At 46.8% G+C, this 23,687-nt stretch overlaps 1 protein-coding gene across 5 annotated transcripts in view; it reads right to left on the reverse strand.

Annotated features, from left to right (window-relative positions):
• Positions 1-23,687, reverse strand: part of LOC146177893 (uncharacterized) — a 206,803-nt gene that overhangs the window by 156,482 nt on the left and 26,634 nt on the right. For all 5 annotated transcript variants that reach the window (XM_084580636.1, XM_084580635.1, XM_084580634.1 and 2 more), the window contains exons 4-5: positions 21,750-21,965; positions 2,557-2,785 (exon numbers count right to left, since the gene is read on the reverse strand). In XM_084580636.1, the coding sequence (XP_084436762.1) occupies positions 2,557-2,785; positions 21,750-21,965 (445 nt within the window). The remainder of the gene's footprint in view (positions 1-2,556; positions 2,786-21,749; positions 21,966-23,687) is intronic.

A 23,687-nucleotide genomic window follows, 5' to 3' on the forward strand; every position in this document is an offset into this window, starting at 1 on the left:
GGGAGCCTCAAAATGGCCAAAAAGGGGTAAAAATTGGTCGAACTTCCCGCGCGCGCCGTGGGTGAAGCAGCCAGCTGGCTGCCGCCATCTTGGACTTGTTTTCAAGCTTGTTTCTTTGTGCGTATTTTGCGGCATCTCCAAATGACGTCGCTCAAACAGAACGACCACTGTCGCGGGTTTTCCGAAAGCAGTTTCCGGTCCGCTGATTGGCTGGAGCGCGCGCTCGCGAAGTGAGCCCCTCGTCTCGCGCTTCCCATTGGCCAGCGCGACTGACTTGCCATTTTGTTTTTGTTTTTGTTTTTTAACGTTCTTCGTCGCGGCTGCTGCTTCGCTCGTTTATGATGCGCTTTCGCGATCGTTATCAGTCGTTCCCGCAGCCGGTGCTGGTCTTTAGACGTAGCTTGGTAGACGTAGCCGTATAAGGAGTGTACTGAAAACTGAAGCGCCTAGCTGCAGCACGTCCGGCGGCATATAATCGTTTGCGAGCGGTTCAGAGCCATCAAAGATAGCATCGATAGATTTAACTGTTCAGCTGATTGATACTCATGGCCCCCACCGACGCTACCACTTAGTTGCTTTTATATCGCATCGCTTCAGACGACAGGCGAGCCTGACATTGCGCCGTTGCCCGCGTTCCTTTTCCGCGGACGGTTTCGTTTTTTTTTTTTTTTTCCCGCAGGTTGTCTAAGTAATCGCGTCGCTGCGCTCAAAGGGTGTGAAAGTTCTAGCTTTAGCTCCAGCAAGGGACCCCGCATGCGGCCCTGCATGTGCTGTACAGCAAAGTAGCAAAGTTTCATTCTGGAACATTAGCCAATTTATTAGGTCATTCCAGTATGCCGCTGTGCTTTAGCATTAAACTTTGTGCAGGTTTATTATTATTGCAAGACCGTTTTATGGTAATTTTGAGTATTTGTTTGCCTTGAAGGGCACTGCCACAGGCATATGAAGTGGTAAATGAAGCTTCTCATGCTGGTTCTAGTGGCGGTATATTTAGACTTTGTGGCAAGCTTTTACCAGTATTTGGGGAGGGTACTGTTATATGTTTAGTATATAGCCTTTCTCATAAAGAACAAAGCCTCACAACGATTCCATTTATATTACCATAGCTGCAGTGCAGCAAAAGTTAAAGGTCTCAAAATGCAAATATGTTTTTCTCAGTGCTGTTTCTGGACACTGCACTCAGCCTTACTGTGCTTTTTCTCTACATTGTCGCTGAGTGACAATGACAAATTTAGCATCACTGCAGTCATATTGAAAAGATCAGGGGGTGATCCAACACTTACATCACTCTATCGAGATTTTTTTCAAATTGCCATTAAAATAATATTGCATGTCAAAATATTTTGCCGATTTCCTAATGGCATACACTACCTTGGCCATGGGTAATGGTGATAGCTTCAGTTTTAGTTGACATATTCAAAATCCAAAGACAGTTTTGGAAATGGGAAGAGCACGACATTTTTGGTGAGAAATATCACTGTGAGGCTACTGATTGTTCAAGTTATAACATGTGGTCAAACTTCAAATGCCGTTTTCTCAGTTTCATATTTTTGGTCGATCTCTACAGTCTTACGCAGGGTTTTGATAACTTCTTTTTAGTTCACACCAATAACTTTGGTACCATTTTCTTCAGAGAGAAATGAAGTACCCGATGACATTTTTAATATTTTAGTTTAGGTAATGGATAAATGTCAATTTGAGATTAGCTTAATGAGTTCGTGTCAAATAATGCAGCCTTTTACTCTCACCATAATATGTGAAGATGATGTGCCTTTTTGAGAAAAACGAAGGATGTCATCGGGTATGGGAAGACTTTGGCTATCAATCTATGTAATTAAAGGCAACGAAATGCAATGAGAAAGTTCATTAAAGCTGCATAAGAAATTCACTAATTATGCTCTGAACTTTGTTAGATAACTTTTGATCTACGACCACCAGCTCAATTATTACATTTTTGAAATTAGGAGAGAAAACCACATCTGTGTGCAAAGTTTCGCGAGATTCCAGCCATAACTAAAAAAGTTAGTTTAAGACCCTCATCCCCCCTTAAGTGCTTTCCTATGTTGCAATCCAATTGCAGGGGCTTCTCGTCGGTATTTTATAGCTGACCGACCCACTCTGGCTTTGCTGAAGTTATAATAGTGACTGCGCACTTCTGTCGTCCCCTTTTGCTTCCACAATGGGCGCAACTGCGATTAGAGACCGATGGCACTGCATCGAAAGTTAAAATGTCTGCTACAAGAGAGATTGTTGACCAGAATGCAAGGATAATTTGTCCTTTATAACCGATTGTCTTCTATGTCCGATGTCTGTTACAAAAGAGGTCCAATTAATGGGAGAGATAGGGCAACCAACCAAGTGGGTGAAGAGTGTCTCTTACATCCGTGCCTCTTATAACGGGATTCAACTGTATAAGCGAAAGTATAGCCTCTAGTTTTCGGTGGACACCTACATTTAATTAAATCAAGGTAACAACGAGGCGAAATCCGAAGTTGCACATTCCGAGTAGCAGAGCTAAGATTTTCCCCATAGAGCACGCTATAAACGAGGACTGACCAGTAGGTGCTGTGGAGGCACCGTCCTGGCTGCCCTTGGACCGGCGGCTGCGCGGAGGCTTCTCGCGGAGTGGAGAGCCCTTGGCAGCCGCAGGGGGCGGTACAGCCCACGACCCATCCCCCAGCTCCGGCGGCGGCGGCTGCTGCTGCTGCTGCTGCTGCTGCTGCTGCTGCTGCTGCTGCTGCTGCTGCTGCTGCTGCTCCTGCAGGTGCTTCAGCTCAATTTCATCCTGCACACACAAAAAATATCAGTCAGGGGGCAAATAGTGCACCATGCAAGTGAACTGTGCCTGATATCAGGGGTTGAGCAAATGTTTGGAATACTGAAGCGAATAAATGCAGTATTCAATTCGCGTGTCAAAGTGAATAGAAGTATTCAAATTTTCCAAGTTCTACAAGTCAGGTTTTGGAGGAAGCAGTTCATGGTCTTGTGTTTGCTCTGACACTGCCATATGATCGCACTGCATCTAAATATCGACATGCATCACAAAAACGGTGCGGCGACCACATCCTGAACTCACGTCCTTCGCTGGCTGGAAGGTTTGGCATGTCATCCACGAGCACAAGTGATGGGGCAAAGCTCAGATGCAAAAGCAAGCAAGTCGAGGACTTCACTGCACAGGAGGCCCAAAGGTGAAGATGACAAAATAAATAGTGCAGAACTATCGCTATAACCGAGGCAAGCATGCCATCAGCAATGCAAGGGAGAAAAAGCTGAAATAGTATTTGTAGCAATTTTTGGAGCAGCTCACAGGGAAAAAGAAAACTGCACTTTAGTATGAATTCAAATTTTGGAGCCCTTAAACAGGGAAGAAACTTTACTTTTGGCACAAAAAAATGGAGATGTGAATATCAGACCATATAAATGTGATCCAAAGAAAATTTAGCAAGGGCCACCTATCACCAGCATTTAGTATATTTCCTTTAGGACTCCAGCATGTACTATCATGCACAAAAGTGGGGAGACCAAGGCTTTGGTGGCTGGAGTGGCTGCGGGGATGCTATCTCGGGCGGCTCGATTGTTGCGAGAGTGCCCGGCGTGACACTCAACTTTCCCTTCTACTCGTGCTGGCGCTTATCGTGACTGACAAACTTCCAGTGCGACGTTCTACTCTGCTGTTGACTGTCGCATTAAAGGGGAGCGCGCATTGCAAGGTGTTCACAGAGTAACTCTAGGTTTTTCAGAAATAGCGCTGTCCCGCTTTAGTGAAGGAAGCGAATGGTAGTGATACGTCCACTCACTTGATTTTGCAGAGGGCAGAAGGCATTTCACTCTTAGTTGCACCGACGTTTCATATTTTCTCCACAAAGAAGGGATAGCAATTTATTTTAAAGTGATAGTGTTGTTAAACCAAGGTCGAAAAATAATGTCCGTCAGCGTTGACGGCCGTTTGAATACTTGAAAAATTGAACAATCTTGAACTCCTCCGCCCTCCCTTTCGAGGCATGGCAGCCTATTAACATCACGAGCATGCTTTGAGAGATGGCATGAAAGTCTGCACTTCTCTTACAATAAGACTATGATGATCCCATCGAGTTCAAAACCTTCCCCTGAAAGAAACGATGCTGACAGGATATGTCACGTCCTCTACGTCACTGAAAGAAATTCCACGACACATTAAATGATTAAAAAACAAGCATTCATCTCACTGTCATTTCATTACATAGATGATAACAATCATGTAGCATGCTGTAGAAAAGCAACGCTATCATGTATATGTTGCCTGCTTGTCATTGATAACCTGATCATTTTTCTTTAAAGTTGAGAACTCGTCTGCGCTCAAAGGGGGGGGGGGAGCTAATAGCTTATTCCAATCGAAGAATCGCAGCATGCTTTTTTGCTCCCCAAACCAGAGAGCCCAATAAAAAGGATGATTTGGATTAAGATCCAGAGTATCTAAGTGACTACCGTGACGCCGTGAAATATTTCGTGCTGTATCATTAGGTCACAGAGTTCCTCCACATCGCAGGCACGGAAAAGTGCAGTGACGATATGAAAATATGGTTGACTGTTGCGGCGCGATATGACTGTGCGCACCTGAATATGCTGAGTGCTCTTCTTAATGATGCTGATTTGTTCACCCAAGCGTTTATATAAGACACGCAATTTTGGCTACAGCAGCGGCAAGGGGGCAATCCTTTATTTTCACTTTGCTTTAATATCCAATAGGTTTATGAGCTTCGCTATGACAGCGGCTCACGCTAAAGATCGATTTACAAAACAGCTGGCACGCTCTAACTAGCTCGCCCTACCAGCGTGTCGCAGCAAAAACAGAGCAGCTTTCTGCATCTTTCGTATACAAAACCCAGTGTCTTACAAAAACGCGTTGGTGAACAGGCTAGCAATTTTAGGGCGGTTGCACTGTACAGTCAAGCACATGCTGTTTTATGGCGATGACAAACAGCTCATCACACCTCGTGTGGTCTCAACACTTTTCCGCATCTCCGCTCTGGCGTAACTCATGACAGCAACCAAATGATACAGCACAAGAAGTCACCCATTCAGGAATACATATCATCTTATATGCGCTTCCCGGTTCATGGAACAAGAACGCTTGTTCCGAATCACCGATTGGATTAAGTTTTATTAGCTGAACTAAAAATGAAAAATATCGCATCAGCTAACCAGGATAAAAACACACCACGATTCTTTCTGTGGGGAGAAAATATGAAGCGCTGGCGCAAGTGGCCTTTGCTGCTATGGAGTCAAGTGAATCAAGGTAGCACGTTACCATTCACTTCAGTAATGCGGGACTGCACTATTTTTGAACACCTAGCGATGCCGCTCCTATTCATGTGACCGTCAGCAGCAGAGTAGAAGAATGCCACACTGGAAGTTTGTAAGTCACGACGAGAACAGCCCGAGAGCGAGGGAAAGTTGTGAGTCACGCCAGGCACTCTCGCAGCAAGCGAGCCGCATGAGAGAGCAGTGCCGCAGTGCGCCCCTGCAGCTGCTCAGGCCGCCGAAGCAGTGATCTCCACACTCTTGCGCACGATAGCATCTATTTTTGTAACTACGTGCTCCGGCATGTACCTATATTTGTAACCAAGTGCTTTGTTCGGCAAGGCATGCTATCACACTAAAAAAGAAAAGAAATCGAGGAGGTAAATTTTTCCAACTTCGGGGACCGAAACAAAATGAAAAAAGATGGAGACCATGCCTTTCACTCTCCTTTTTTGCATCTTGTGCGGTTTCTTCCTCGCAAGACTCACAAGACAACGTTTTGAAGTGAAAGCTTCACTATGCCAGGTAGTTCGAGCTGTTTTCAGTTTCAAGTGGCCTAGACAGATACTGTGCCTTTCCTTTCTTATAAACCAATTTACAATGGAAGCGAAACCTTCACTTAACCAGGTATAGCCGGCCTCCGTGTGACACTAAATTTGCCCTTCAAATGACCTTGACCTAATTAAGTGTAGCTGTCCACGATTTCGTGGTGTTCACCGAACTCAAATGGAGAGGCAGCCCTGTGTTGTGTGATGACACCTTAAACAACATTGGCCTTTCTTTCCCCAAAACCTAACTCAAATGGAGAGGCAGCCGTGTTGTGTGATGACACCTTAAACAACCTTGAAGGTCAAAGACATACAACATATTTCGTTTCTTATAAACCAAATATAAAAGAAAAAATATTAAAACATGATCTTGACCTGGTTAGGTGTAGGTGTCCACAATTCCGTGGCATCCACTCAAAAGTATAAGGCTCCTTTTTTTCCCCAAAACCTAATTTAAAGAAAAATTATGAAAAAAAATGCAGATTGAAAAGTGGGTGTTAAAGAGGCTATCGCTGCACACTCGCAGCTTTCGCTCTATCACTAGGTTCAAGCCATGCTTAAACCCCCACAATTAAACCCCTCCCCACGCTTAAACCCCCACAGCTTGTGCGAGGGTAACCCCAGAAGATCCTAATTTGAAGCCGTGACTGCAATCAGTCTGTGCCCGAAAGCAAGCGCAATACAAGAACAAAATAATTTAAAAGCAAACAAAAAAAATGACAAAAAAATAACCAAAGTGGCTACTGTCATCACTTCATCCACGAAATTCAAAGCACTATGATGCCATCTAGTGGCAAAAGTTGAAAGCATGCCTCTCAAGCTGGTTTTTATTTAAGGACTCACTAGAGAGAGCCCAAAATATAATCAATTATGACAAGCACTCGAAGAAGAAAAAAGAACAGTATACACTTACGAAAATCAGCAATATTTTACAGAGATGTACTCAAGTGGGGTACTACAATCAAAGTAATGGGTTTCCTCCGCAAGGTAGGCCTCAGTTGTTTTAATGCGAATTCCAATGGCAAATTAAAATGCTAATCTTTTCTTTGATATTGTAGCGCTCAATCTGTACTATAACAGGCAATGTCTTTTCATTTCCACCATAATCTCATGACATATTTTGGTCGGTGTTCTGTCCCTTAAAAAACTTAAATAATTTAAGGCATGGATGATCCAAGTGTCGTCTTCTCCCATTTTCAATTGCAGCATGTTCAGTTGTCTCTCCGGCTACGCGTCATATGCAAGCATCAACTTTTTTCATGTCGTTTTGCCACACGTTTTCGCATCAAGACCGCAATGAGAAATGGTCATTGTGGAAAAAAAAAAAAAGCCATCTGGAGCTGTTCACTGCTTCCAGTGCTCCGCATTGCATGGGAAGCAAGCGCATTCACTATGAATGCGATCCAATCGGCACATACGCATGGCAAGCTCTACAAAGACGACGTGGCCCCACACTTTATGCACTGGAGAATGTTTGATGGAGACTTCTTATTCACACTCACTTTTTTCAACGCGAATATCGCGGCCGTATGTTTTACACTTAGCCAGTCTCTGCAAACTGTTTACACATTCCAGGCAGACGATCGTGGACTCCAACTCTCCAAGCGGACTGTCAGTCGCGCTGCCGTCATCACAAAAACAATCTGACTACCGCTTCATTGATGGAGTTGCCGCGAGTTCAAGCCGTTTCTTCTGCTCTGAGCTTGTCTTGGTGCCCATCCGAGGAGGCTGACGATATCATTGTGTCGTGGCAATGTGCGACCACTGGCAGTAGCAGTCCCCCGTACTGGGGAACACACTAGGCCTACTTCAGGCTTGTCCGCTCAATAATTCTTGCCATTAATGCACCTTGCGGGTGCCCTGTCTCCGCCGTCTCTCCACTGCGCCCGAGCAGACGCCGCTAGCCAGCTCCAATGTGATTGACGCCGTCACATACGTCCCGAAAGCCAATGGGATTGGATTGAGTGTGTCACGCTTTCTTTTTTGCTATTTTTTATGCTACCAATGGGCGAATGGAAGCAGCAGAGGTGGCTTTTTTGAATGAGACCAAGATGGCTACGGTGCCATGCAGGAAATGGAATCTAAGCATAGCGAAATACGGCTGCTTTGGGGCCGTTCTCAGCCCTAATTTGGGCCATTTGTGTCAGCACACAATCAGGAAAACTGACAGAGCACACTGCGAGTGCTGCTGATACAAATGGATCGCAACCAACTAGCTCGACAGATTGTGCTACCCAAATTGGGTGACGTCAATTATATAAATTGGCATTGTGACTAAAATACTAATCTTAGAGGTAAGAAACTTTGCAAGTAGGTAGATAAAGAGCTACTGATTTCAAAAATCATACTTTCTAAAAGGTGATTTCTTCTCGATTTGACCCGTGTCGTCTCCCTTAAGGGGATGTGGGCGATTACTCCGGATATTACCATATTCACACGGTTGTAAGTTGACCCCTTTCTTAAATTCCAAAATCCAAAGTTGGGAGGCTAATTTACAATCGAAACCAAAGCACAAAACCATATCAGAGAGGCTACAGCGAGCTTGTTTGCTCTACGGCTTTGTGTGCGTGCTGTGGATGCTTCTCACGAAGAATTTTTCTTTTTTAACTTTTATTGCGCAGTGGCAAGCTGCAGCTGAGGGAGTGTTGATATCTTACGGAAGAGTTGCTGTTCGAACTGCGGAGACGCTCCCTTTTTGCATGTCAGTCGCATCGGGTAACGTGACCCTGCGGCACTTCCAGGGAGTGTCGATGGTTGATGGAAGAGCTGACACCGATGAGTTCGCACTCATTGCACGTTTGCACTTTTGAGGTTATGACCGGCTACGTGTTTCGTCGCGAGCTCTCCGGTCCAAAAACATTCGGCGCTTGTTCTGTGCAGCGAAGCAGGCAGCTACCATTTATGCCGAAAAAAACACTGCTCTGTGGGCCACAAGTTCGAAGCTTCTAGACTAGTTATCCGCATAACCCGTGGCGGTGGCAGTGAGGCAAAAGTTTCAACCGAGATGCCAAGCAAAGCGGCTTCCAAGGGATACAGATGCTATGCTATCCAGAGCTGGAGGCCAAGCTTGCCCCTTATATCGCCGAAATACGCGATTTCAAGTGGAGACTAGTAGTACAGCCAGGCAAATAAAATTTCATTGTCGAGAGCATCCACCGTGGTATTTCTTTTTTTTTTTGTGGGGAGGACATGCGATTTGGAGAGGTCGATTTGGAGAGTTCGTCTTACATTTTTGTCGACTTACAATTGTGTAAGTACAGTGGGTTATATATTCAGTGCACAGAGTAGATTTTAAAGTTATTTCAATTCCAGCAACCGTAAATGATAATTTTGGCAGTCCTGGGCTCCACTGCGGCATTATGGAATTAAAATCTAGATCGAAACGGCAGCTGCGTTTCAATGGAGGCAAAAAGAGGCGTCCATGCGCTGTGCGCTGTCAGTGCACGTTAATGATCCTCAGGTGATCGAAATTACTCCGGAGTCCTCCACTAAGGTACCCCTTTCCCTCCCTCTGCTTTCACTCTGAACTTCCTCCCTTGCCTTAGAGTGGTTCAGGCATCCACAAAACAAGTACTAAAGATAATGTGCCTTTCCTTTCCTGAGAACCAATTATTATTATTGTTATTATTAAGACTGCTGTGCATCCCCCGACCTGCTGACAACCGAAATAAATTTCACGTATACCACCTTAAGCTATATTAGCACAAACACAGAAGCCATAACTGATGCACCTCCTACATTTTTTAAAAACACAGCGCTACAAACGAAGGACAAGCGAGTAGACGGGAACAGCACTGACTATCAACTGCATGATTTCTTTAAAGAACACACACACACACACACACACACACACACACACACACACACACACACACACACACACACACACACACACACATATATATATATATATATATATTGTAGCGTGTGCAACAGCAGCCGCTAGGCGGCTGCTCATCGAGAGTCATGCGCGGACTCGAAGTGGCCCCGTGGCATTCAAGAAGAAGCTGAAGTCTGCTGCTGTCACTCAGTGCTCTCTGAACCTGCTCTTCGGTGCCTACTAGGTCAACCCCCTATTAAAACCAACCTTCTGGTTACGGGCCCTAAACGGCTACGTGACACTGATGGAGGTGAGGCCTTGAATTACATGTCTCGCAGCCGCTCATCGAGTCCCAACCGGCTTCCGCTCGTGTCGACACCCGTTCATCGCTGCAGCCGTCGCCTCCGAGGTCTGGTGCCGGAATTCGCTCCTCTACCTGAACCAACGCAAGCTGACCAGCAGTACGAGACTGCTGTAATGGCACAGGCAAGTCAGCATCAGTTGCTGCTTCAGCAGCCTCGTACGCCCCCCAGTTTCCATGGCGCTACTGTGGAAGATGTCGACGACTGGATCGACCAGTTCGAGCGAGTGGCGTAATTCAATCAGTGGAGCCCTGCTCAGAAGTTGCGCAATGTATATTTCGCCCCTGAGGACTGCGTAAAATCGTGGTATGAGAATAGGGAGGCCAGTCTTCAAAGCTGGGATTCCTTTCGCCAGCAGCTGCGGGACACTTTTGCCAGCCATGACCGCAGTGATCGCGCACGCTGCCTCCTAGAAGCTTGTGTGCAACTACCTAACGAGAGCGTGGCCATGTTCGCTGAGGACGTGACCCGTCTCTGCCGACGGGCTGATCCAGACATGACGGAATCAGCGAAGTTGCGCCACCTGATGCAGGGCGTAAAAGAACCCCTCTTCGCTGGTCTGGTTCGCAGTCCACCTCAAATCGTCGCGGACTTCATCGATGAAGCTACCCTCATTGAGCGAGCTCTGCAGCAACGATGCCGGCGCACTGAGTCTAACTGTGGTCAGCCCTTCAAGCAGTGTGGTGTGGCCACATTGTACGGATTTTAGGAAACGTATCGCAAAGACAAGGACAAAAAAGAAGGAAACACACACGCTTGTCCTTGTCTTCTTTGCGCTACGTTTCCTAAAATGCGAATGCACCAACTCGCCCAATTTAGCATTCTTGTGCACATTGTACGGGTCAGCTGAAAATCACTCTCTGCGTGAGCTGATCCGCGAGGTAGTTCGCGAGGAGCTCCTTAAGCTTAATCTTGGATCGCCTAACCCGACTGCCGCTGCTGTCAGCGAAGCCGTACGTGAAGAAATCCGTCAAACATTTTCACCGCCTGAGTCGCTGTCGGAGCCACGTTCTATGAACTATGCAGCGGCTCTTCGTCGGCCTGCCGTGCCTCCAGCGCAAGAGCTTAGTTTCGAATCACAGCCGCCGCCTCCTCCTCTGCAGCCACCATTCCACCAATGCTCCTACCAACCACCATCCCACCAGAGCATCGTCATGCAGCCGTCCGCTCCTCAGCCACTATACTACCAGCCTTCCTACCAGCCGCCATCCCAGCAGAGCCCTGTCATGCAGCCACCGGTTCGGAAGGCAGATGTCTGGCGCACTCCTCGCCAACGGCCGCTGTGCTACCACTGTGGAGAACCCGGCCACTTGTACTGTCGTTGTCCATACCGTGAACTCTGTCTTCAGGGTTTTTCTCGTGATTCCCCGCGTCCCCGGGTCGGCGAACGCCCTCCAGAAATCAAGGAATACCTCGCAACCCGTGCAACCTCTTCGAGAAAACGTACACAGTCGAACGACCGTGACAATATATATACAATAATGCTCTGACAACCAAGTGCGCATGTTCACAGATAAAACAACAATTCACTTCAACCAGTTTCGTCAAGATGAGATTTCTCGGGGACGAATGATAACAGATGCGTGCTTATGCACGTGTCAATTCTTGTGAATGAGATAGGGCTCTTAATTCTCGTGGTAATTTCTCTGTGTTTGTACAACACTAGTTTCTTTGAACAGGGGAGTGCAAGGAGGGTGCAAAAGGGGCTTTTGGCTACACTCCTTGTGGTGTAGTGCCAGGTTCGATGACTGCACTTTTTCTAGGAAGTCGTCATGTTCTTGTAGCCTTATGTTAAGACACCTTGTTGACTGACCAAAGTAATTGTTGCCACAAGTAAAAGGCACTCTGTACACCACTCCTTCTGTACACGGAAGAAAAACTACAATATGTTTTACCTGGAATCCTCCACGGCCTGCACATCGTTTTTTGTAATTTGTTTTTCGGTCTACCATAGCGCAAATGCTTCCTTGTTTTATGGGCGCAGAAAACATGACCTGTATTCTATACCTATGTCCAACTTGCCACAGGCGATGCGAAATTCCATGCACGTTCGGTACGACGGCAATATTTTTCTCTTTACGGGGTGTCTCTGGATCCTGTCGTATTCTAGAGGCCCTTACTTTTCTCAGAACGAACCTTGTTGCATGCAAGCAAGAGGACTGCTCAGTAACTGTAAAGCTTTTGTCTTATTCCTTTTTACCATGGCATTTAAAAGCTTGAAATTCTTGTTGATGGCTAGTCTCGATTTTCTTACGACCATACCATCATCACAAGCCTGACTATACCCATTGCAGGGCAAAGGCCTCTCCCATATTTCTCCAATTAACCCGGTTCTGTGCTAGCTGCATCCACTTGACCCCTGCGAACTTCTTAACCTAATCCACCCACCTAACTTTCTGCCGCCCCCTGCTACGCTTTTCTTCCCTTGGAATCCAGTTTGTTACCCTCAGCGACCATCGGTTATCCTCTCTTCGCCCTACATGTCCCGCCCATGCCCATTTCTTCTTAATTTCCACTAGAATGTCGGTAACTTTTCTCTTTCTCTGACCCACTCTGCACGCTTGCTATCTCTTAATGTTACCCCTACCATTTTTGTTCCATAGCCCTCTGGGTTGTCCTCAACTTAAGTAGAACTCTTTTGGTTAGCCTCCACGTTTCAGCCCCATAGGTGAGTACAGGTAAGATGCAACTGTTGTATACTTTCCTCTTGAGCGATACCGGTAAGCTGCTAGTCATAATCTGCGAGTGCTTGCCAAATGCGCTCCATCCCAATCTTATTCTTCTTGTTATTTCCTTTTCATGGTCCGGATCTGCGGTTACTACCTGTCCTAAGTAGACATATTCGTTCACTACTTCCAGTATTTCTAAGTAAGGGGGGGCAGACATCGGCTAAAATACTCTCCACAGTATTTTGCGGGCATGTTGCCACGTCACTCAATTCTGACATACTCTTCAAATTTCATGGCCATCGCAGCACAATTTTCCACCAGATCTTCTTCGGCTGCATCACAGACATCAACATCAGGCTTGTCCTGTGTGCAGAGTCTTTCTGCCGTTGAGGCAAACCCAGCGTGTCTGAAGCAGTTGGCAATGGTCGTCGCGCCAACCTGCCGCCAAGCGTCATCAAGAATATAAATGGCATGCAAGACATCCACCTTGTAGACCTTCCCTCGGTCCATACATAACACCATCCTCCGGAGAAGGTTTTTGCGGAAGCGCGACTTCAGTGCTTGAATTACACCCTGATCCATAGGCTGTAGTAGTGCTATGGTGTTGACTGGCAGGAATTCCAATGTGATGGACTTCAGTTCCAGCACAGTGCCATGTCCAGGGCAATTGTCCACAAGGAATAAAACTTTCCTTTTCTCTCGCAAGAAGCGTACGTCCTCGCGACAAATCCATTCTCTGAAGATGATCTGCGTCATCCACGCCTTACCGTTGGCCTGGTAGGAAACGGGCAAGGTGGCGACATTTTTGAAGTGGTGAGGATGCCTGGATTTTTCGATCACTAGCGGCTTCAGTTTGTCGCTTCTAGTCATGTTCGCACCGATGAGGATGGTCAATCTGTCCTTACTCAGCTTCCCGCCAGTGCACTTCTCTCCTTTGAATGAGAGGGATTTTGAAGGCAGTAGCTTGAAAAATAATGCCGTTTCATCCACGTTGTAGACGTTTTCAGGGTCATACTCCTTTAGAATTTCGGGCAGCTGTCTTGCTTTCCACTCTCCACATGCCATCGTATCGGCAGCAGCAGCTTCCCCTAAAATGGCACAGAACACTACACCGTTCCGGTCTTTAAGCCTAGTCAGCCACCCGTCGCTACATGAAAAGCCCTCAATGCCGAGCTGGAGAGCGAATTCTTCTCCTTTAGCGCGAATGAGTGGCCCGCTGATGGGGATGTTTTCGCTGCGGGCCCTTCGCAGCCAAAGCACGAGGCACTTCTCCAGATCCTCGTGGTCAGCCGCTCGTAGTCTTTTTCGCTGGGGACCAAAGCGTGACGTTTCGAATGCCGCCTGCAGCTTGTCCTTGTCTTGGAGGATTCTCGTCAGGCTGCTCTTCGGGGCACCGTACTTCGTCGCATGCTCCGTTTTAGTAAAGCGACCACTCTCGAAGTCATTGATAATATCCACCTTTTCCAGTGCAAGCGCATTGTATTGTCATTTCTGCGTAGCCATCGAATCCCGACTTCGCGACGAAATGTCGCTACGACACCGAACAAAGGTTCTAAGGCTTAGGCCTAACTGAATACGGAATGGCAAGCACGACGCGACAGCAAGCAGCGACGCGGCGCACTGCAAACTCCGCAAGGCGCACTGTGCGAGAAAACTCGAAACTGCCAGGAGGTCGGGGAGGTTGAGGGGGAACTGTGATGCACACCGCGATGGCGCTGCACTTGCTCAACTAGTTTTGGTTTCGAGTTTGTTTTCGGTTCCGTTTATGCGATGGTCGAAAAACTTGAGTTCCGATTAATGAGATTTTTTTTAATTGCGTAGATAGAAAACCAAACAACTCTGATGAGTTTGTTCCGCTTAAGGGGAGACACTCCTTGAAGAACTTTTTTTTTAATAAAGAAGTTAGAGAGCTGAAATTTGCACAGCTGGTATAAAGTGAACTTCTGTTATGAAATATGCAATCAGATTTTTTATATCTATAGTAGGTAAATTTTTATATCAATGAATGCATAATTAACACCTTTTTGTGCACACAATTTTATTAATTATTATGGCTGAGCATTTTAAAACAGCCTGGGTAGTTCATCATAGACCACAGAGTGGGCAAATCTAACTGAAATTACTTTGTGCATTTTGTTCAAGAAAAATTTTTTAAATAGTGTTAATCTATATTGTGTGTTAGTTTTTGTTATGAAACTCTCAGAAAAATATGACGAGACTAATTGTAAGGACAAGATTTGCCCACTCTGCACCCCAAGGAACATCTGTGCAAAATTTCATGGTGATTCAACAAGTGCAAGGGGGAATAATTGTATGCACAAACTATAAAAATGGGCAAAAACACCAATTTGAGAAAAAATGTGGTGAACTGCATCTGCGTGTCGTAAGACTCTATCCTGCTCCAGATGCGTAGCGCTGCTTCCGTCTCCATAGCATGCGATGAGCACTGCACATTTTTTTCGCACACAGGAGAATGAAATGCCTGCCATAATTCATCTTCTTTCTCATCAAGCACTTTGTGGCTGCTACAGGCTTGGCAGTAATTTGACAGTACTTCGAAGTCTAGGCACAGGCCAGTGTCCACAGAAATGGCAGTGCCAATACCATTGTGGCTCTTGTGCCCTCGCTTCTCCCCTCATACATGACAGCAACGTCAGTTTGACCCACTTCCAATGAAGTTACTCGCCTCGCTTCAGCAAGATTGTAGGAGACTGCTTCGGTGGCCGCAATGTGCACTTTCTTGGCTATGTTGAAGAATGTCTTGTGGTGAAGTGGTTTCGATAGACCAAGAATGCCACAAAACCTCAATAGCTGATCGTGGCCAACACCAATCGAACGCGCAGCAAGCACTGCTTTCATGTTGATCGCAAAACTATCACGGGGGCTACCACTGCACTGCTCCGGGTCGCAGCTTTCACGCGCGGCAGTAGCAGTGCGAAGTGATGAATAAGCAGCAGAAACAACTGCTGCCGGACATGCTCCGTTCACACACCTGAGCTCCACGAGAGAAGCTAGGCCCTTGCACTTGTTGATGACCTCTACACATTTCCCGCATGTCGCGCACATGGCACCACTCACAAGTCTGGTCAGCGCGTCAACTTCACAGATAACGGCGCTTGCGCCGCTTCCACTATCAGCTGCTTCATCATCTTGGAACATTGCCAGCTTCTCCGACGCGCTCACGAAGTCGAAAGTGTCGCTTGATTGCATAGCACTCGCAGCGCTTGAAGGCGTGCTGCCTTTCCGCTGGCGTATGGGGCTTGTAGCGTCCGCCGCGTTCGTTGCATACCTGCGCTTCTGTTTGCGCTTTCCCCTGTACGGGCCGCACAGTCCTTTTCTTGCGGAGACGAAAGTTGCGCTTTTTCTGGTCGTCCATCGCGTCAAACTTTTGATGAGAATAGAAACGCTGGCTGGCCCAGAGACGAGATGAAATGCAGCCGGATACGAAACTGCGCATCGCTGGCTGCATCGCACGGCGCCAGCCAATGGCGGTTCCACGTTCGTGTCACGTGTTCAGTGGGAGCGCTTGGAAGACGCGGGAATAATGCTTTTTAGTACGTAGCACTACTAGCCGCAATCACGGATTTCGCTGGGGCCTATCCGAAGCCGCTCACTCTCTCTCTCTCTCTTCGTCAACTTGAAGCGGAGAAAGAAGGTGGCTACGCGCGCGTCTCGGCACTGAGGAGGTGGAGCAGCCACGGAGCTGTAGTAGAAGCTTCTCTCTTTCTCTGTCCATCCATCTCTCCGTGAACTTGAGAGGAGGAAGGGAAAGTGGCGACGCCTACATCCCGCGATCTAACACTGAGGGGGCGGAGCGACAGCATGATGTACCCAGTTAGAGAGTAAGACAGTGAGAGGGGCGTGTCAGTTGCGGACGTGGCGGCCGTCCCAGAGCAGCGTTGCACAAGCGTGTGTGCGTTTGCTTCGCGTCGCAATGGACGAAGCCGGTCCATCTGGCATTGCGGCGCAGGTTCGCCGGGCTCGACGTGCTGAAGCACGATTACGAAGGCAGCGGGAACGCGAGTCTACTGAATCTGGTGTTGCAGCTAAACGGTGCAAGAATTTAGAAGCATAACGAAGGAGGAAACGTGCCGAGCGTGCTTACGAAACGGCTCAAGACACTGAGTGTCGGCGTGAAATGGATGCCAAAGCAAAGAGGAAGAAACGTGCGGTAGAAACTCCAAGGCAACAGGATGCTCGACTGCAAGCGAAGGCTGCTGCCAGAAAGGTACACGCCGCTGAGAGTCTCGCGAAAAATCAAGCTGCGACATGGATATTTGAACCAGATTTTCTTGGCAACCCGTTTGGATACGCCTGCTCAGTGTGTGACAGACTGTGGCATATGAAGGACTTGACTTGTGCGACAAACAGTAAGTGTGCAGTTTGAACTTAATTTTCCCAGATGTTGACACAAGTAGTTTTAAACTGTGTCGGACGTGTTGTGTGTTTTGGAAGCGCAACTGCCGGCGCTGTTTGTCTTCGTGACTGCTGGCCACCTCTTGCGTGAGCTAAGGGAAGATTTTGGAGAGAGTGTAAATCGCTGAAGTATATGCATGAAAGGTATAGCGGGGATAAGCGGTGCTACGCACCTACTTCGTATTTGATTAACTATTCAAATCGGCCAAATTCTTTTTTTTTAATTTTCCTGTGAGGATACGAAACCGACAGATGGTCCTATCAAAAGCAGAAGGCTTGGACTATTTTTTGCAAATGGCCGCGATGCCAGCCGGCGCCGTTGCAGCGTGGGGCGACCGCTCAAAGATTGCCAAAATTTGGCAGAATTCGCGATTTTTTCAGTCACCGCGAGTCATTCAGGCACGTTTTTAACTACCTTCTCATCGATAACTTGTTTTCATATTTTGCTGCATAAAAGTAGAATGTTGAAAGATGCTAAAACAATTTAAAATAATGGTAAATTAAAAAATAATGACGATTTTCGACCCACATCAGATTGCGAAAATCGCGTAAAAAATCATTTTTGGAAACCACGCGTTTCGGTATCTACAACACCTAATATACGTTGTATCAAAATGGTTTGGCTGAAAACGCAACAAAAGTGCCTGAAAAAAAACTGTCAGTGCACAGGGCGAAAAAGCTGCTTTAAATTGCGCAAAATCACCGAAGTTTGTGGAGCCATATCTCGTCTTTCCCGCGACCGAGCGCCGCCATCTTGGTATCGTTCGAAGGCTTAGCGTCTTGCCGTGCCATTTGTGAATTCTTCGGTCATCGCCATCTTGTAACAATCGCACAAACACAAAAGAAGCATGGGTCTGCCGTGGGTGGATCACGCGGGCCCTTCGATGAAAGCGCGCCTCCGATTGGCTGCCGTGTTGAAAGGCGCCTTCCCATTGGCTGCTGCTGCGGCAGTGGGCAAGTTGGCAACCGCAGCGGAACGCTGCTGTCTGCTTCACGAATCACGCCCGCGTCTTCATTTCTTGCAGCTCCCATGATAGAGATGGATCGCCGCTCGTTTGAGAAGAAATTTTTGATGAAGCACGCCTTCAGAAAACGGAAGCGCAAGCCTCCTACGGCGAGAAAAATACGACGGCCAGCACAAGACGCGGAGCCGGCGGAGCACCCGACTGAACATGCGGATAGCGTAGCGTGCTATCTTGCACCGTTCGACAGCAGCAGCGAAGCTGGTAATCGCCCTATGCTATCAACGCCGATCACCCAGACGACGAATGACGCACCAGCAGAGGCTCTCGCACCGCGGTGAGCGGCCGCGATAATCAGCAGTCAAGATCGCGTCGTTGCGACGCTGGTCGAAGGTCACCATCGCCAGCAGAGACGGCGTACTCTGTCTCGGGCGCATCGCGTGACTTGGACATCCAGCCTGCGGATGAGCCCCAACTGTCGACGAGCTGCAGTGGGGTGCCTGAAAATCCACCGGATGATTTGTCACCCGACCATCGCACCATTCAGGCGCGCCACGAGCCGCGTTTAGTGTTTGCGATGACAGCAGAAGCGCAGGAATGCGGCGTTCGCGACTCCCTTCGTGCAGTGTCCGCAACTCAACGGAAGTTGAGCTTGATGAAACAGCAAGGCGAGGAACAACTTTTGGCTCCTTCTGACAGTGAGTTTATTCTTGTTCAAGTTTTAACAGTCAACTCTTTGCTCGCTAAAACTTTGTGCCCAAGCTGTCAACAGTGTTCTGTGAGTGTATTCTGCAGTACAAGACTCTGTTTGGCCGTGAAAATGGTGCTGTCATGCACTGCTTGTGGCCCAATTGAGTCCCAGTGGTCATCTCAAAGGAAGGAAGGTGCACCGGTGTTTGATGTGAACATTCGTTCAATGCAAGCTGTTAAAACAATAGGGAAATGGCGAACAGCTCTGAACAATTTCTGGGCCATTATGAATGTGTCCCATCGTGGATTACAACACAAGACTTTCCAAGGTCACTTGAAGGAGTTATTCAAGCCTGCTGCAGAGGAGGCTGCCGACAGCGTCTTTAGGGATGCCGCAGCTGCTGTGAAAAGTGTTTACAGAGAGATGGAGGTTGGCTTCACAAAAAATGTGACCGTTGTTTATGATGGCACGTGGTTGATGCGCGGTCATAGCTCCCATATTGGGGTAGGGAGCATTACAGAGTTTTATACAGGGCTTGTGTTGGACAGCATTGCTCTTTCAAACTTCTGCCTTGGGTGCAGCTTAGAGCCAGCAGAGAGTGACCCAACACACCTTCAGTGGAAACAGCAACATCGGTGCCAAAGAAACACGGAAGTTGGCTCTGGCAGAATGGAAGTGGAGGCCGCATTGCAGCTTTTTGGCCGCTCATTGGCCAAGAACGACCTGCGATATACGGCAGTTGTCTGTGATGGAGACAGCAGTGTTTTCCAGGCATTGCAAGATGAACAGCCCTATGGGTTTATACCAGTCACAAAAGAAGACTGCATAAATCATGTCAAAAAAAGAATGGGCACAGGCCTTCGCTCCATAGTGAGTAAGGCCAAGAAAGGGGAACCACTCGGTGGCAGAGGTGCGCTCACGCTACAGCTGATAAAAAAGCTCACCAACTACTATGGCCTGGCCATCAGCAGGAACACCAATGATGTTGCTGCAATGCACAGAGCTGTCATGGCTACATACTGGCACATAACATCTACTGACAGTGACCCCCACCATGAACTGTGCCCCCCTGGTCCACTCAGCTGGTGTGAGCAGAGAGCAGCAGAAGCAAAAAATGCAGCCTGCTCATAAATATAAGCTTATAAGCAGAGTTGCCCGTTTTCACGTTTTATTTCCCATGATTACAGCCGCCATACCAGCGTGACTAACATCAAGTTGTCCTTATCACTCACAAGTTTACAATCACGTCAGGATATCGCGCTTATCTGTTTGCTACATAAACTAATCTACAGTCACCATGCATCAACAGTGCCACTTACTAGACCGACTCGCACCTCCCACCGCCTGAATAATAATATAAGTTTTCAATGTCTATTCAGCCGAACACATGCATTTAACTTCTCTGCCTTGCCACGGGCTATAAAGGGTTGGAATGGTCTTCCCGAACGCATCGCTAACATATCTGACCCACTAAAATTCAACAACGAATTGAGTACCTTTTTGCAGTCAGAATAACTTTTTTATATTGCGTTCACTGTGTGCAGGTTGATTCCGTCCAATGCCGCTAACTATTGTATAATGTCATAATCCTCGGTTTATCACTTCCCATGTATGCTCTAATACTTATTTGCAGTTCTAGTCCTGTATTACTGTTAACTTTTGTATTTTAAACTATGTACCATTGTTTCTTTTGATACACTGTAACCCCTCCCCCTCACGCAATGTTCCATGTTTAGAACCTGTGAGGTATTTGTATAAATAAATAAATAAATAAATAAAAGCCATGCTGCCCTTGTATCGGCGCCTTTCAGACATCCGCTTGCTAGAGCGCTGCAAGGATGGAAGGACACAGAATGCAGCTGAGAGTTTGCATTCTGTTATTTGGTCCACATTGTCGAAGGACAAGCATGCCTCACTTTTTGCAGTCGAGACAGCTGTAAATGAGGCAGTCATAAAGTACAATTCAGGGAACCAAAGAGCGTACTCTGAAATGTGCGCCAAGTTGGGTGTACATCCTGGTGCCCTTGCCGTCCGGAGGGCTCAAGAAAAGAACTATGAACGCTCAAAGAAAGCTTCAAAAGCTCACCAAACAAAGAGGCAAAGGTGTAAGAAGATGCCTGACAGCAGTGATTTAAAATATTACAGCCCTGGTGCGTTTTAATAAATGTGCAGTGCTTGCAAAACTTTGCAGGCCATTTTCTCAATTTAGTTTTTTTTGTCGATCACCTTGCTCGTGGAAAGCATAGCACTACAATGGATGAACCCATTTTGATCTAGATTGTTTTGCTGTGATCCTTAAACTGTGCTGTATTTAAAGACAGTCTTGAAATGTTTATCTTTTCATTATTTTATTATTTCACAATAAGTACATGGCTCTATGCAGTGACGCACAGTCGTGTGCATGTAATGTTTGATCAAAAATTATTAACGCTTGAAAAAAAAAAAAAAAAATCTAGCACTGTCTTGCTGTAGATTAGACATTTGGGCAAGCATGCAAAGTATTCTTGGCTCTCTACCATGTTTTGTTACTGTGCCAGGCTTTCCACGAGCAGCGAACATATAAATTGCTATAAAACGAAAACTAATGAAGATATCTTCATGAAACTTTATATCTGTCTTTTTATTGCAATCTGCAGTATGTGTGCCAAATTTCAGCCCACTCTGTCAAGAAATAAAGTTAGTTCTGATCCCCTCCTCCCCCCTTAAGCGTCTATTCCATTTAACCGATTTCTGTTTATCGAGAGTCTACTGTACATCAATTCTTAATCTCGTTTTCGTTTTACATTGTCCTTTTGGGTCTTCACGTGAAAAGGCTTGTAACGAAAACCTCGATGTAATGAAAAATCACCGACATTTTGCAATTTCGTTACAACCAGGTTTAACTGTATTTTTCAATGAGTGTCTGCACTACCAATTTTACAGATATCTTTGACTGTTTTGTTTTCCACTCCTGTGCAAGCCCCTCAGGGCAGGTAATGCGCAGAGGGATCCCAGACATCACCTTGGGCACGATGTCCTTGAAAGAGTTGCGCCGCACTGGCTTAGGCGATGGCTCCAGCGGAGCAGCCACAGCTGGCTGAGCAGCCAACTCCTCAGGCTCTGGCTGTGGCTTGTGCACTAGAATTGGCTTCTGTGGGCGCCGGTTGCGAAGCGCAGGTGACGAACGCATGCTGGCCTCACAAGGTGGTTCATCGTCCTCCTTGGGAATCAGCACCACCTGTGGCCGGAACAATTCGCCACAAATGAAATAAAGAAGCTGACAACATAGTTACATGTCAAACTGCCTCTGCTTGACCACAAGAAGCACAATTGCTTGATAATGTAACCGCTGTAAAAATAAACCCGCTTCAAGTCTTCGTCTGTTCAGTTATTTCAAAACTGCATGAATACTAGATCTTACACATCCAATCTCCTTCGGCACAACGGAAGGCTTGCTGCCTAAAATAACTGATTCCATTGTTCACAAAGCTTCTGGAAATTTTTAACGATCGTTTTGCTACCAGTGCACGCACCTACTTTTGTGCAGGAAACAGTGATTGGCAAGCGTGATGGGTAACTGCGTCTGTGAAAGGGATATACCAAAATCAGACAGACTAGTAGAAATCTTAATGCAGTAGAGCGGTAACCTCAGCTAGTTGGTTAACGTTCATCTTTTCCACGAAGGGGTACATCATCATCCTGACTACACCCACTGCAGGGCGAAGGCCTCTCCCATGATCCTCCAATTAACCCGGTCCTGTGCTAGCTGCATCCGCTTGACCCTTGCAAACTTCTTGACCTCATCCGGCCACCTAACTTTCTACCGGCCCCTGCTATGCTTTCCCTCCTTCAGAATCCAATTTGTTACCCTAAGCGACCATCGGTTATCCTTTCTTTGCGCTACATGTCCTGCCTATGCCCATTTCTTCTTCTTGATTTCCACTAGAATGTCAGTGACGAGTTTTTTCTCAGACCCACTCTGCACGTTTCCTGTCTCTTAATGTTACACCTACCATTTTTCTTTCCATAACCCTCTGCGTTGTCCTCAACTTAAGTAGAACCCTCTTCAATAGCCTCCACGTTTCAGTTCAGTAATGTCAAAATTTGGGCTAGTTGGTAGTGATCCATGTAAAACAACACACATAAAACACGAAAACACAGAAGAGCAGGACAGACAAGAGCGCACTAGCAACTGATGCGTGGTCGAAGAAACACCTCTTACTCTGTGAGCATGCGTCAGGAAATTCAGCAAGTGTCAAACATAAAACCAAATCCAAAACATGACGTACAGTCGACTACAGATTTTTCGGACACCCAATTTTTCGGACATGCTTGATTATTCGGACTTTTTCTCGGCCCCAGGACATACCTTATAAAGGCCATGTATTAAGCTGCTCAAAATTTCGGACACTATAAGGAGGGGTATTCAATTTTTCGGACATTCCAAGCGTCAGCTGGACCAACTGCCACACGTTTTGAGCAGTGTTGCCGCCATCTTGTTTGTTTACTTTTTCCTTCGAAAGCCTCGAAACCGGTGCCGGCCTTGCGTGCTGCTCCTCAGCTAAACTGACGCTGGATTGAGGCTATATTGTTTGCTTAGCAGTTTCCATTTCCGGGACAACATCGCTGCTGTCGCTGCTCGCTGCCGGAGTGCCTTTTTTTTTTTTTTTTAGCCTGATCCCTTCGGCTGCCTGTGTGTTTCACGTGCATTGCCAAGCGGAGCGAGTAAACTTAACTGTGGTCGTGCTGATGCGAGAACTATGTTGTGTCGCTACTCTGGCTCGTATTTAATTGAATCGACTTCCATTCATCAAAAAGCTGTTTCCGAATTTTATAAGGAGATTTTTTTTTTTTTTGCGTGCAAAGCGGCAGAGAGAAGGCACTCAACGGAGTCGGTGTTGTGATCCAGTGGTTGGTGGTGGTGATGTGCCTCGACAGTGGTAAAACCTACTGTCGATTT

The sequence above is a fragment of the Amblyomma maculatum genome, chromosome 10 (genome assembly GCF_055883805.1).
Source record: "Amblyomma maculatum isolate TAMU_Amacu chromosome 10, ASM5588380v1, whole genome shotgun sequence".
Lineage (NCBI taxonomy): Eukaryota > Metazoa > Arthropoda > Arachnida > Ixodida > Ixodidae > Amblyomma > Amblyomma maculatum.